Consider the following 12657-nt stretch of genomic DNA (forward strand, 5'->3'; position numbering starts at 1 on the left):
GATGCCGCCCGGAAAATGTTCATCGGCAGCCTCCGAGTCAGGGCTGCCCCCTCCTCTCTCACTCCCCTTCCCCTCCTCCTCCCCAGCTCCGCCGCTGGGCCCCCGCCCCCGCCCCGCCTCCAGTATGCGATGGGGGGCGGGCAGCGGGCAGAGCCGTGAGCCGAGAAGCCCAGCGGACGCCGCCACCTGATCCCATCCAGGCGCGGAGCGACGGGTGCTCGGTGCGCAGGGCCCGGCGCCCTCGGACCCGCAGCGGATTTCAGGAAAAGGGTTGGGAGGCGGCGACCACCCGCCACCGGGGACGGAGGCAGAGCCCGCGCGTGAGTCCTGCGGTCGCCAACCTGGGCGGGGAGGAGGGGTGGACCAGTCCCGGACGGGGGGCGACGGATGGGCGGGAGCGTGTCCTAGGGGCGCAGTGCCTGGAGAGCATGAGGAGGGGCGCGTGTCTGGGGAGCGGGAGAGGACTGGGTGAGAGGGCGAATCTGGCCTATCCCCTAAGAGCAGATGCCGGTGACAGATCCCTGGGGGAGGTTGGGATGAAACTGAGGGAATGGAGGTGGGGGAGGTAGATGGTGATGGAGAGAGCAGGGGAGGGGAATTCGGATACACGGATGACGTTGGGGACAGGGAAAGGGGGCTGGAGGGACCTGGTGCAGGCGGAGGAAAAAGGAAGGAAAGGAGGGAGGTGGAAAGATACTTGATCTCCTGGGACACTCATTTGCAGCCTCCTTAGCCTTTGGCCCTTCTCTCTAGGGAGAAACTGTTTACCGGACTGTGCCATCCTCAAGTGAGGATGGAGTCTCCAGGTCAGCCAAAGGTCAGGTCCTCAGGTCTGGGTGGTCCAGGCCAGGGCGCCCTCCTCCTCTAAATGCACCACTGTTGGCCCTAGAGCTTGGAGGACAGAGGAGGGCTCGCTTGGGGGTGGGTGGGCACCCAGGCCAGTTTGCAGAGCTCTGGCTAGCTGTTCCATTTCTTCTTTGGCTCCCTGGAGAAGGGAAAGCAATTTGCAGCAGCCTGAGGTAGGTTGTGCTGACTAAAATTAGCCCTGATATTCTGATGAGGTTGGGCACCCTGGCCTGTCTGGGGTGGCTCAGGGAAACTCTCCATGGAGGAGACAGAAGGGAAGCCGGGAAGTAGTTTGAAGCCTATGAGGGGCCTGGCCCCAGCAGACCCTCCCCTCACCAGCCTGGAGACCACAGAAGCGGACAGCCCCTCCCGGGTGTCCGGACCCTGACTCCATCTCCAGCAGAGGCACCAAGGATTGAACTTGCCACGGGAAGGGAGGCTGCCTCCAATGTGCGAGCAGCACTCTCTTGGGACCTGGAATGTTTATCCTGGCTGAGTGCCCACCCCAAGGAGACAGGGGTACAGATTTCAAACACCTGCAGGTATCATGGTCTGTGTGGTCTAGGAGGGCAGCACTGGCCACATGCAGAGCGGAAGGTGGAAGGGGACAAGTGAGGATCCTAGCTATCCCAGAGAGAACTTCTGAACAGCCAGCGCTGCTCAGAAATGGACCAGGCTGTATCTGAAGGTGATGAGCATTCTGTCATCGATGGTGGCCAAGCAGAAACTCGTGCCTGGGGAATTCTTGTGCTCATGATGGCTGGTTCCAAGTGAGCCTCACATAGGGTCTGGCTGGCTGGCTCCCCGGGGCTAAGGGGAATGGCACGGAGGGAGCCACCAAGCAGCCCATCGCCCTCTCATCGCCTGTGTGACCTGGTTGAAGCATCTCCCAGAGAAAATTCCACCATAGCTCCCTCCAGGCTTGACATGTTTGGCTGACCCAGAGTCCTCTGAAAAATACGGTGGTTTCAAGGAGTTTAGCAAAGATGGGAATAGGCTGGGCCCTCACTTTGCCCCTTTGGGGAACTCCTGCCTGGCCCCCAAGTCCTCTAGGCAGGATAAATGACAAAGGGAAGGCCTCCATCCTGCAAGGGCCACTGGCTCTGACTTCCTCCTGAAGGTTGCCCACCGACAGAGCCAGCCCTCCTCTGCCCCAGCAGGGGTGGGGGTGGACTTGCTCCTTGGTTGTCCTCTGTGGCCGGACCCTTCACCGCCCTTGGCTCCAGGTGGATCAAGTCTGTCTGCAAGCTGATGGAGGAAACAAGGTGCTGGGGCCCGGAAGGGAAAGACATAACCAGACATCTTTCCACCCCATCAGGTTGCAGTGTAATCCAGGATTAATTGTGTGCGGGGAAGAAGAGGGACTGGAAGCCAAGCCCAGGGCCCCCAGGAAAGGTGATGGTCAAAAGAGTTTTCACATTACCTCACCCCTCCTGGGACTCAGGTGTCCTAGTTCCACACATGCACATGCCCGTAAGGTTCCAGGCTCCCCCTCCCTTTTGGAGAGGAGGGTATATGAGGCTGAAGCTGAACCAGAACCTGGAGACGAGGCCGCTGGGGCAGAGACCCCACCCTACCTGACAGGCACTGCTACTGAAGCCGACTTTCCACTGGAGTTGCCAAGGGCTGTGCTGCCCGTGAGCCAAAGCATTCATGTGTGGGTGAGTGGCCGGAAACCAGGCTCCTCTGGCTCTCACACCTGTCACTCACCTGGAATGCAGGCCCACCTCCAGATTCTCAGCAGGGCAATGAGCAGGAGCCCCTCTGCATCCCCACACCCTGCCCCACGCCCAAGCTGCCATCCACTGCCTCTCACTGTAGAGGAAGCTGATGGGGTGGCCAGGGTTTCAGGTGTCTGGGGATGGAATCCAGGTAGGGTTCCAGGATTTCAAGTCCCTCATGGATTTATTGGTCTTGAACCCTCAGAGCAAGAGCCCAGATGGGAGGGCTCAGGGCTCAGAAGCGGGCAGAAGTGCCAGAGTTCAGGGCAGGCTGGGGAAACCAGTTCTTTTTGGAAGCAGCACACCTATCGAAGGGTACGGACTCTGGAGCCAGAAAGAGCAGGTCTGATCCCGGATTCTGCTAATACCAGCTCTGTGGCCCGGCCAAGGGGCTTCATTTTTAGAGCCTCAGTTTCCTTGTCTATATAGTGGAAATAATATGTTAGGGTTGAGGTGATTAAACAGGATTAAGTATATAATAGCATAGTACAAACAGTAAGTCTCTGTGTCAGAGACTTGAGAAGGTGAAGGTTTGGTCAGTATTTCTGAGGAGCTCAGTTTCTGGGAGGTCAAGACCAACCCTTGGCCGAAGCCATCAGGGAAGGAGGGGAAACCTTGAGTTGAGACTTCTGTGACTTGAGCCAAGCCTCGGTGCCAAGGCAAGTCTACTGGGGAGACAGATACAAACGGCCACGAGACAAAGAGGAATTGGGGGCACAGAGAGAAGCAGAGACAGGGCTTAAGGGAGTGGCTATAGCCTGAAGGGCTGGCCACACCCCAGAGCCTGTAATTCCACCCAAGGCTAAGTTATCTGGAGCCGTGTGGAGATAGGGTCTTGGTGACGGGAGGCAGGAATCTGATCTTCCCTGGCCTCTCTGCTCACCCCACTCTTGGGAGCTCTCCTTTGCAGCAGTCCGCGGGGGCTGAGAGCCCATCTCCTCTGCCCACTACAAACCTGTTTGCCTTCTTCCCCTGCCAGGCCTCTCCGGAACACTGGCCCTGCTACCAGAGCCTCAGGAGCCCCCATGAGTGCCAGCAGCGGGTGTCCTGGATAGCAAGACCCTGGCTAGTCCAGGGGCGGGTACGCCATCATGCCACCCATCCTCCAGCGCCTGCAGCAGGCCACCAAGATGATGAGCCGCAGGAGAATCCTGCTGCTGGTGCTAGGGTGCAGCACCTTGAGCCTCCTCATCCACCAGGGTGCACAACTCAGCTGGTAAGGGGCGGGGCCTCGGTGAGGGGCGGGGCCCAGGGCAGTTTGGCATTCAGGGGGCCAGCTGCCTGGTTAACACCAGAACCCAGAGCCCTTCTTCCCATTCCTTGCACCTGCCAGAAGTCTGTCTTCTGCTGGGCTTCGTTCCTTCCCTCTATCCCAGTGATGGCGAACCTTTTGAGCGCGGCGTGTCAGCATTTCAAAAAACCCTAACTTAACTTTGGTGCCGTGTCACATAGAGAAATTTTTTGATATTTGCAACCATAGTAAAACAAAGATTTATATTTTTGATATTTATTTTATATATTTAAATGCCATTTAACAAAGAAAAATCAACCAAAAAAATGAGTTCGCATGTCACCTCTGACACACATGTCATAGGTTCGCCATCACTGCTCTATCCTGAAGTGCTTTCCATACATCTCTTTATTTTTTTTAAAAAATATATTTACATTGATTTCAGAGCTGAAGGGAGAGGGAGAGAGATATAGAAACATCAATGATGAGAGAGAATCATTGATCAGCTGCCTCCCACATGCCACACTGGGGATCAAGCCCACTCCTGGGCATGTGCCCTGATCAGGAATTGAACCATAACCTCCTGGTTCATAGGTCGATGCTCAATGAGCCACGCTGGCAGGGCACCATACATCTCTTTATTTTTATTTTTTTTTAAATATATTTTATTGATTTTTTTACAGAGAGGAAGGGAGAGGGATAGAGAGTTAGAAACATCAATGAGAGAGAAACATCAATCAGCTGCCTCCTGCACATCTCCTACTGGGGATGTGCCCGCAACCCAGGTACATGCCCTTGACCGGAATCGAACCTGGGACCTTTCAGTCCGCAGGCCGACGCTCTATCCACTGAGCCAAACCGGTTTCGGCACCATACATCTCTTTAGATCCACACACCCTCCCGGGGCATGGATTGATCTTCACTGAAATGGGAGTGACTTGCTCAAAGTCAGAGTGAGTCAGTGACTAAACTGGGACTCTAATCCAGTCCAAATCCAGTGCCTCCCCAAAGGACTGCAAACAACTTCTCACTACTTCTGTTGTGCTGGGCAAGTCCTCTCACTTCTCTGAGCCCGTTCCCTCATCTGTAAAATAGAAATGATGGTATGTGTGACCCAGCTAGTCACCCTGACACAGGATACCATGTGACTAATAGGAGCCCCGACCCTACTCCTGGCTCACGTGTGAACCCACCAAATACCTGCACCCCTCAGAGCCTCAACTTCCCCATTTTCTGCATGGTCTGCCCAGGAGAATGACGTGAGTGGGCCCGATCCCCGTGATTTGCTGGTCTTTAAAAGGGCGTCTGTGTAGACATTATCCTGAACCCAAATCAGCCACGGATAGGAAATCTCAATGGTGTTCTCAAAGCTGCTTAGCATTTCCTCATTCCATTATGACTAGGGTGGTAGAAAAGAAACAGGAGAGTGACTCAAAGTCTGAAAAGATCTCACCGGTTTACCTGTAAGCCCAAACATCCTTTCAGGATCAGGGAAACAAATGAAAGCTTCATGAAGGCTAGGATTGTTATCTGTTCTCTATATGATCATATTTCTTGAGCCTAGAACAGTGCCTGGCACATAGGAGATGATTAAAAAAAATATTGGCCAAATGAATGAATAAAGCTCCAGAGGTCTTAATAGAATCACATGACAAATGGTTTGCCTCAAAGCCCTTGCCTCTGATCCACAAGGTGAGGAGCCAGTAAAAAAGTAAAAGTGAAAAACAAGAGAGAGCAAGAGGACTTGGCGACTTTATCTGGGTTGCCAGACTTATGTAAATGACTTTTTTCTTCTAAACCTCCGTTTCTACATCTTTAGAGTGGAATTCTTCAAGGATCTCCAAGGGCCATTCTCCCTCTATTAGTTATCTATTTCTGTGTAACCAAATTACCTCAAAACTTAGCAGCTGAGCACATCAAACATTTATTATCTCACTTCTGTGGGTCAGGAACCCAGGTGGGGCTTAGCTGGGTACCTCGGCGTAAGCTCTCTCATGGGGCTGCAGTCTCATCTGAAGGTCTGATTGGAAGGGCTCCCCTGCCAAGCTCACTCATGTGGTTGTGGGCAGACTTCAGTTCCTCGAGCAGGGTGATGGACTGAAGGCCCAGTTCCTTGGTAACTGCTGCCATGGGATGCCTCCCCATGGGGTGGCTCACCACCTACAGGAGTTGTCCTAGATAAGACACCGAGATAGAAGCCATAGTCTTTTTAGAGTGCAATCTCACAAGTGACATCCATCATTTCTGCCCTATTCTATTCCTTAGAGACATCAATAAGTCCCGCCCACACTCAAGGGGAAGGAAATACACAACAGCATGAATACCAGGAGGCCAGCAGGGATCACGTGGGTCATCTTAGAGGCCGCCTACCATACCCCTCTACTGCTCTGTGGGTAAAGCCCAAAACGGGCTGCTCTGTAGCCCACCCCAACCATCCTCGGGCAGGGGCAGGGCTCACAGCCTCTCACACCCTCCTCCCTGCACCCCTCCCTGGACCCTGCAGGTACCCCAAGCTGTTCCCTCTGAGCTGCCCGCCTCTGCAGGACTCCCCACCGCGCCCCAAGCACATGACCGTGGCCTTCCTGAAGACGCACAAGACGGCGGGCACCACGGTGCAGAACATCCTGTTCCGCTTCGCCGAGCGCCACAACCTGACGGTGGCCTTGCCGCACCCGCGGTGCGAGCACCAGTTCTGCTACCCGCGCAACTTCTCGGCGCACTTCGTGCACCCGGCCACGCGCCCGCCGCACGTGCTGGCCAGCCACCTGCGCTTCGACCGCGCGGAGCTCGAGGGCCTCATGCCGCCGGGCACCGTCTACGTCACCATCCTGCGGGAGCCCGCGGCCATGTTCGAGTCCCTCTTCACCTACTACAACCAGTACTGCCCGGCCTTCCGGCGCGTGCCCAACGCGTCCCTCGAGGCCTTCCTGCGCGCGCCCCAGGCCTACTACCGCGCGGGCGAGCACTTCGCCATGTTCGCGCACAACACGCTGGCCTACGACCTGGGCGGCGACCACGAGCGCAGCCCGCGCGACGACCCGGCCTACCTGGCGGGCCTCATCCGCCAGGTGGAGGAGGTCTTCTCGCTCGTCATGATCGCCGAGTACTTCGACGAGTCGCTCGTGCTGCTGCGGCGCCTGCTGGCCTGGGACCTGGACGACGTGCTCTACGCCAAGCTCAACGCGCGCGCCGCCGGCTCGCGCCTGGCCGCCATCCCCGAGGCGCTGGCGCGGGCCGCGCGCGCCTGGAACGCGCTGGACGCCGGCCTCTACGACCACTTCAACGCCACCTTCTGGCGCCGCGTGGCGCGGGCCGGCCGCGCGTGCGTGGAGCGCGAGGCGCGCGAGCTGCGCGAGGCCCGGGAGCGCCTGCTGCGGCGCTGCTTCGGCGACGAGCCGGTGCTGCGGCCGGCGGCGCAGATCCGCACGAAGCAGCTGCAGCCCTGGCAGCCCAGCCGCAAGGTGGATATCATGGGCTACGACCTGCCCGGCGGGGGCGCTGGCGCGGCCACCGAGGCCTGCCTCAAGCTGGCCATGCCCGAGGTCCAGTACTCCAGCTACCTGCTGCGCAAGCAGAAGCGCCGGCTGGGCGTGCGGACCCGGCCCGAGCCCGTCCTGGACAATCCCCCGCCACCTCGGCCCATCCGGGCGCTGCCCCGCGGCCCCCAAGGCCACTGAGCTCCGGGAGTCAGGCCTTGGGGCTGGGGGCTACCTCCAGGTCCTGCCGCATCAGGACCCCCTCTTCCGAGGGGCTTAAGCCCCATGCTGTACGGGGGGGCAGGGGAGCCTGTCTGAGCCCGCCTCCCTGGGCTGGGCTGAACCCCCTCCCCCGGGAGGGAGCTGATAGGCCCGGTGGAGCCCAGGGCATCCTCTCCTCCTTCCGGGCTGGGGGTCTGAGACCTCCCCATGGCTGGGCTGAGCCCTCCGCCAGTTTCCAAGCGGGTGGGCCGGGCCTCCCGGAGCCCCTGCTTTTCCTCACAGGGGCCAGGGGTCCCCACACCATCTGTCTTCCAGGTTCCACTCTCACCACAGACCTAAGCTGCTCCCAGATTCCCAGAACCAAGAGTTCTTGGGTTGGGCTTTTTGTTTTGTTTTGTTTTGTTTTTTAATAAAAATATCTCTCAAATGTGCAGGTTAGATGGCAGTCATTGAAAGCCAGATTCCCCACATTGGCTGAGGCAGGTGCCCAAGGGTAGCTGTGGTCACCAGGAGGATCAGCACCCCGCCTCGGGCTTCCCCTGCTCTTCCCGGAGGCTCACCCTTGATTGACTGAGCCACCTCAGCCCACTCATTTCCTTTGAGAAAATGTAAATCATTTTCATTCAATTCAGCGACATTTATTGAGCATCATCTCTAACAGGGACGCAGGTGAACAAGGCAGCTAGAGCCCTTCTCCTTATGGGGCTCATGGGGAGACGCTGAAACTGGAGCAGTTACCTAAGAGGAAGGACTGTGGGGAGGAGGGGGGCGGGGGGGGGGGTCCAGGGGGTGGGGGGTAGTGCCGAACAGCAGCTCCTTGGGCAGAATGGAGGCCAGAGGAGGGTCTGTCCAGGTAGGGAGGTGCTGAACTCAGAATTTCACCTCCTCTTTTTGAGTCGCTGACTTTACCACCGGCCTTCCTTCCCACAAGGAGAGACAATCCTGACGTAAATGAGGACCATTCCCTGCCCCTGATGTCCTTTAGTAGGGCAAGGCGTTCAGCACCTTCAAATGACACCTCTCTTTTTTTTTTTAATATATTTTATTGATTTTTTACAGAGAGGAAGGGAAATAGAGAGTTAGAAACATCGATGAGAGAGAAACATCGATCAGTTGCCTCCTGCACATCTCCCACTGGGGATGTGCATGCAACCCAGGTACATGCCCTTGACCGGAATCGAACCCGGGACCTTTCAGTCTGCAGGCCGACGCTCTATCCACTGAGCCAAACCGGTTTCGGCGACACCTCTCTTAAAACTAGCAGAGAATCAGGACTTTTTCTGTTCCTTTCTTTTCTACTTTACAATGGACAGCTACATTGACGTATCTGGACAAGTAAGCATAGCTAACATGGTCTATGTGCCAGCCACTGTTTAAAGGATTTATATATATATTACTAGAGGCCCAATGCATGAAATTCGTGCACTGGCAGGGGTCCCTCAGCCTGGCCTGTGCCCTCTCACAGTCCAAGAGCCCTCAGCAGATGTCCGACTGCTGGCCTAGGCCTGCTTCCCGTGGGTAGCGGGCCTAAGCCGGCAGTCGGACATCCGTAGCACTGCTGCAGAGGCCAGAGAGAGGCTACCACCACTGCCGCTGCGCTTGCCAGCCGTGAGCCCACCGATGCATGATTGGGACTGGGGAGGGATGTGGGAGGTTGGCCAGCCAGGGAAGGACCATAGGAGGGCTCCAGGGCATGTCCAACCCATCTCACTCAGTTCAGATTGGCTGGACCCCAGTAGCAAGCTAACCTACTGGTCAGAGCATCTGCTCCCTGGTGGTCAGTGTATGTCATAGCAAGCAGTTGAGCAGCCTTAGCATATTATTAGCATATTACACTTTGATTGGTTGAATGGCCAACTGGACGAATGGACACTTAGCATATTAGGCTTTTATTATATAGGATGAGATAGGTGCCATTTCATGGGTGAGGGAACTGAGACTTGGAAAGGTTATGTGACACTCAGGGATAGAGCGTCAGCCTGTGGACCGAAGGGTCCCGGGTTCAATTCCAGTCAAGGGCACGTACCTCAGTTGCAGGCTCCTCCCTGACCCTCCGGCACGTGGGCTCCTTTATAAACCTGCCCCCTTTCAGCAGAGAGCACGACTCTGGACTCAGAAAAATCTGGATGCAGGGACTAACTGGGAACAGCAGGCACTGGGAGACGGTTTCTCCTTTGACGTAGGAGCAAGGACAGACCCTAAGTAAGCGCCGAATTGAATGTTAGCCTTCAGTGGCTGAGCAAGGGGCCCCTGGGACACGTTGGTCCAAACATCTCCAGCTTCAGCCACATCCCGGGGGAAGAGGCCCTAGCCCCTGGGACCCCAGTGCTCTGCAAAGAGGCTCCTTCCATCGACACACGTGATGCTGCTCACTCCGTGCCCACCCCACAGGGCTCCAGAGCTTTGGCAGCAGGTGAAATGCGGTCCCTGCCTGGAGGAGCTCACGCTAGCCTCTGGGCAGATGTACAAGTAGCAGCCGGGGTGAGGGTCCGATGGAGGCCGTTGCTTCCATAGGTGCTTTGGAGCTCAAACTCTGGCTCTGCCACGTACTGGTTACATGACTTTGGTCTTAGTTTTTGAGCCTCACCTTGCGCGCCTTTCAAAGGAACCATTTCCCTGGTGGGGAATGAACAGTGTTTGACGTGAGGCGCCCAGCACAGTGCCTGGCACATGGCAATGCTCCCACAGCTCTGCTGTTGTCAGGGTTCCTCCAGGACTGACACCCTCCACATTGTAGATGCTACTGGCGGGCACATCAGTTCTTCTAGTAAAAGTTTCCCAGCAGGTGGAAGAAAGCATTTTGAAGTAAGGGTGTCTTTTCTCACTTTGCCCAAAGGCATTGTGCGGGCAAGCAGCAGTCTTGATGCTGATGGTCACGGAAGGGTGTGCAGAGTGAGGTGGGAGCAGAGAGGAGGATGGGGTGTCTGGAGAGGCTCCCTGGAGGAAGGATATCCGAGCTGAGAACAGGACGGGGAGGGTACTCCAGACAGAAGCACTGACATCAGGTTGTGAACGGCCTTGAATGTCACGCTTAGAAGTTCGGGTTGTTCGGCATGGGACACTGGAGTAAACGGAATGGCCAGAGATGACCAGCAGGGACAGAGATGCCCGGCTGTCCCCAGAGCAGAGGGGGTCACCATCAGCCCATCTGTAGCCCATCCGTGACCCAGCAGCACCCGAGGTAGGGACCTCGGTTGGAGACGATGGGAAGTCCCTGAGTTTGCAGGAGAAAGGCCTTTAAATAAGTGCAAATGCTGCGGGGAGAAGGCACATGGACAAGAGCAATGGCACCAGCTAATGTTTACTGAGCACTGCTATGTGCTAGCTGCTTTTCTATGTGCTTTATATAGTTTAACTTCATTCTTACAACTGGTGAGATCAGTGTTATTCTTGTACCTCTTTCACAGAAGGGGAAACTGAGGTACAAAATAGGTGAAGTGCCCAGGCTTACCCAGCTGGGAGAAGCCGCGCTAGGACAGAGGCAGAGCAGGGCGCTGGGGCTCCCAAGCCCCAGTTTCCACCACTGGGATATACTGTCTCGCCCGCTCTCACACACCCAGCAATCCCTGCAGGCTCATTATTAAAGAGCCTTCTTAGATAAGCCCCCTGGGCTTGAGTGGGAGGAAGGGAGGCAGGGCACAGAGAGAGGAAGGTGGCAATCTGCCAGCACAGTTGGGCAGCTTCCCAGGAGAAGCTAGTGGAGTGGAAAGGGGGCTGGAGAGCAAGAGGACAGGAGCAGCCTCCTCCACCCCCATCCCAATCTCATGGGGTTTTCACAACACTGGCCGGGCACTGGAGTCACAGTCCAATACCCCATTACAAATGCGGGACTGAGTTCCAGAGAGGGGGTGTGGCTTCCAGGGGTGGCCTAGAGCCAGGCCAGAGGCAGGAGTGAGGACACTCCCATGCACTGGAGCCACAAGAGGCAAGATCCTGGGTCCTCGATCCCACCTGTGTCTCCAGCTCTGTCTCGGTACTGGCACCCCCATTCACCCCAGTTCTTGGTGTCTCTTCAGTGTCTCCCTCACCCTTTCCCCGGCGTCACCGTGTCCTGTACCTTCCGAATAACTGACATCTGCCACCTCTCTTTCCCCACAACGTCTGCCTTAGTCCAAGCCATCGGTTTCTCCTCTGGTTACATCGCAGCCTCCTAACTGACCTACTGCCTCAGGCTCCCCGCACACACCCAGTCTCCTCTCCGTGTGCAGAGCGACCCTGCTTGAAGCCACCTGATCCTCTCACCCCCTTGTTGAAACACCGCCCTCCCTTACCAGGCCCATAGGGCCCATCCTAGCCTGACCCCCGCCCTCCAGCTGTACCTCCATTGTCCCCCAGCCACACTGGGTTACCCACCATTTTCCTGAAAGCTGAATTTTATCAGCCAGTGGTCGAACACAATGAAATTACATGAAACATTAAATTAAAGCTCATGTAAATTAAATTATATACACTGACCATTAATCAATTATAGCAACAACAAAGGTAATAAATGCTCATAATTCATTACTTTCTAATTAGCCTACTAGATTTTACTATTATTTATATCTTAAGCGTATCTATATCTATTGTACGTATCTGATGCAAATCTTGTGGAATGGTGTGCTACTTACACACATCTCATACAGACAGCGCTCAGTGGCCTTCCATTGGCAACGTGCAATCAGCCATGATGGGAGTAGCTACACTACCGATCATCAAACACTGCAAATCAGAGATTGACCTATTGTTTGGTTGCTCACCTAGACCAGGGATCAACAAACTACAAGCCAAATCTGGCCCACCACCAGTTTTTAATAAAGATTTATTGGAACACAGCCACACTCATTCATTGGCTTATTGTTCTGAGGCATTTTGTACTACAATAGCAGAGCTGAGCAGTTGCAGCAAAGGCTGTCTGGCCCCCAAAGCCTAAAATGTTTACTATTTGGCCCTTCAGGGGAGACTGGCACACTCTCAGGGAGCTACGCATGCACCTGGAATAGGAGTGACAGAAACTGGAGGATCTGGTGAAAGCGGGAGGAGCGGTGGGCCCAGCTGCTGCCCCTCGCCAACAGGGTGAGCTGGCAAGTTAGGGTCTCCGTGAGTGAGCTGCAACTGCTCCTGGCGGCCCTGCGCCCACCTTCCTAGCGGAAAAGGATACAACTCCTGTTTCATGTCCACT

The 12657-nt window shown here is 55.8% G+C and overlaps 1 protein-coding gene across 1 annotated transcript; it reads left to right on the forward strand.

Moving 5' to 3' along the window:
* Positions 1-205: 205 nt before the first annotated feature.
* On the forward strand, positions 206-7606 carry GAL3ST3 (galactose-3-O-sulfotransferase 3). The gene is made up of 3 exons (XM_059710023.1): positions 206-320; positions 3547-3783; positions 6302-7606. The coding sequence occupies exons 2-3, from the start codon at positions 3659-3661 to the stop codon at positions 7473-7475; spliced, it is 1299 nt and encodes a 432-aa protein (XP_059566006.1). The 5' UTR covers positions 206-320; positions 3547-3658; the 3' UTR covers positions 7476-7606.
* The last annotated feature ends 5051 nt before the right edge of the window (positions 7607-12657 follow it).

The sequence above is a fragment of the Myotis daubentonii genome, chromosome 9, assembly GCF_963259705.1.
Source record: "Myotis daubentonii chromosome 9, mMyoDau2.1, whole genome shotgun sequence".
In the NCBI taxonomy this organism is placed as follows: domain Eukaryota; kingdom Metazoa; phylum Chordata; class Mammalia; order Chiroptera; family Vespertilionidae; genus Myotis; species Myotis daubentonii.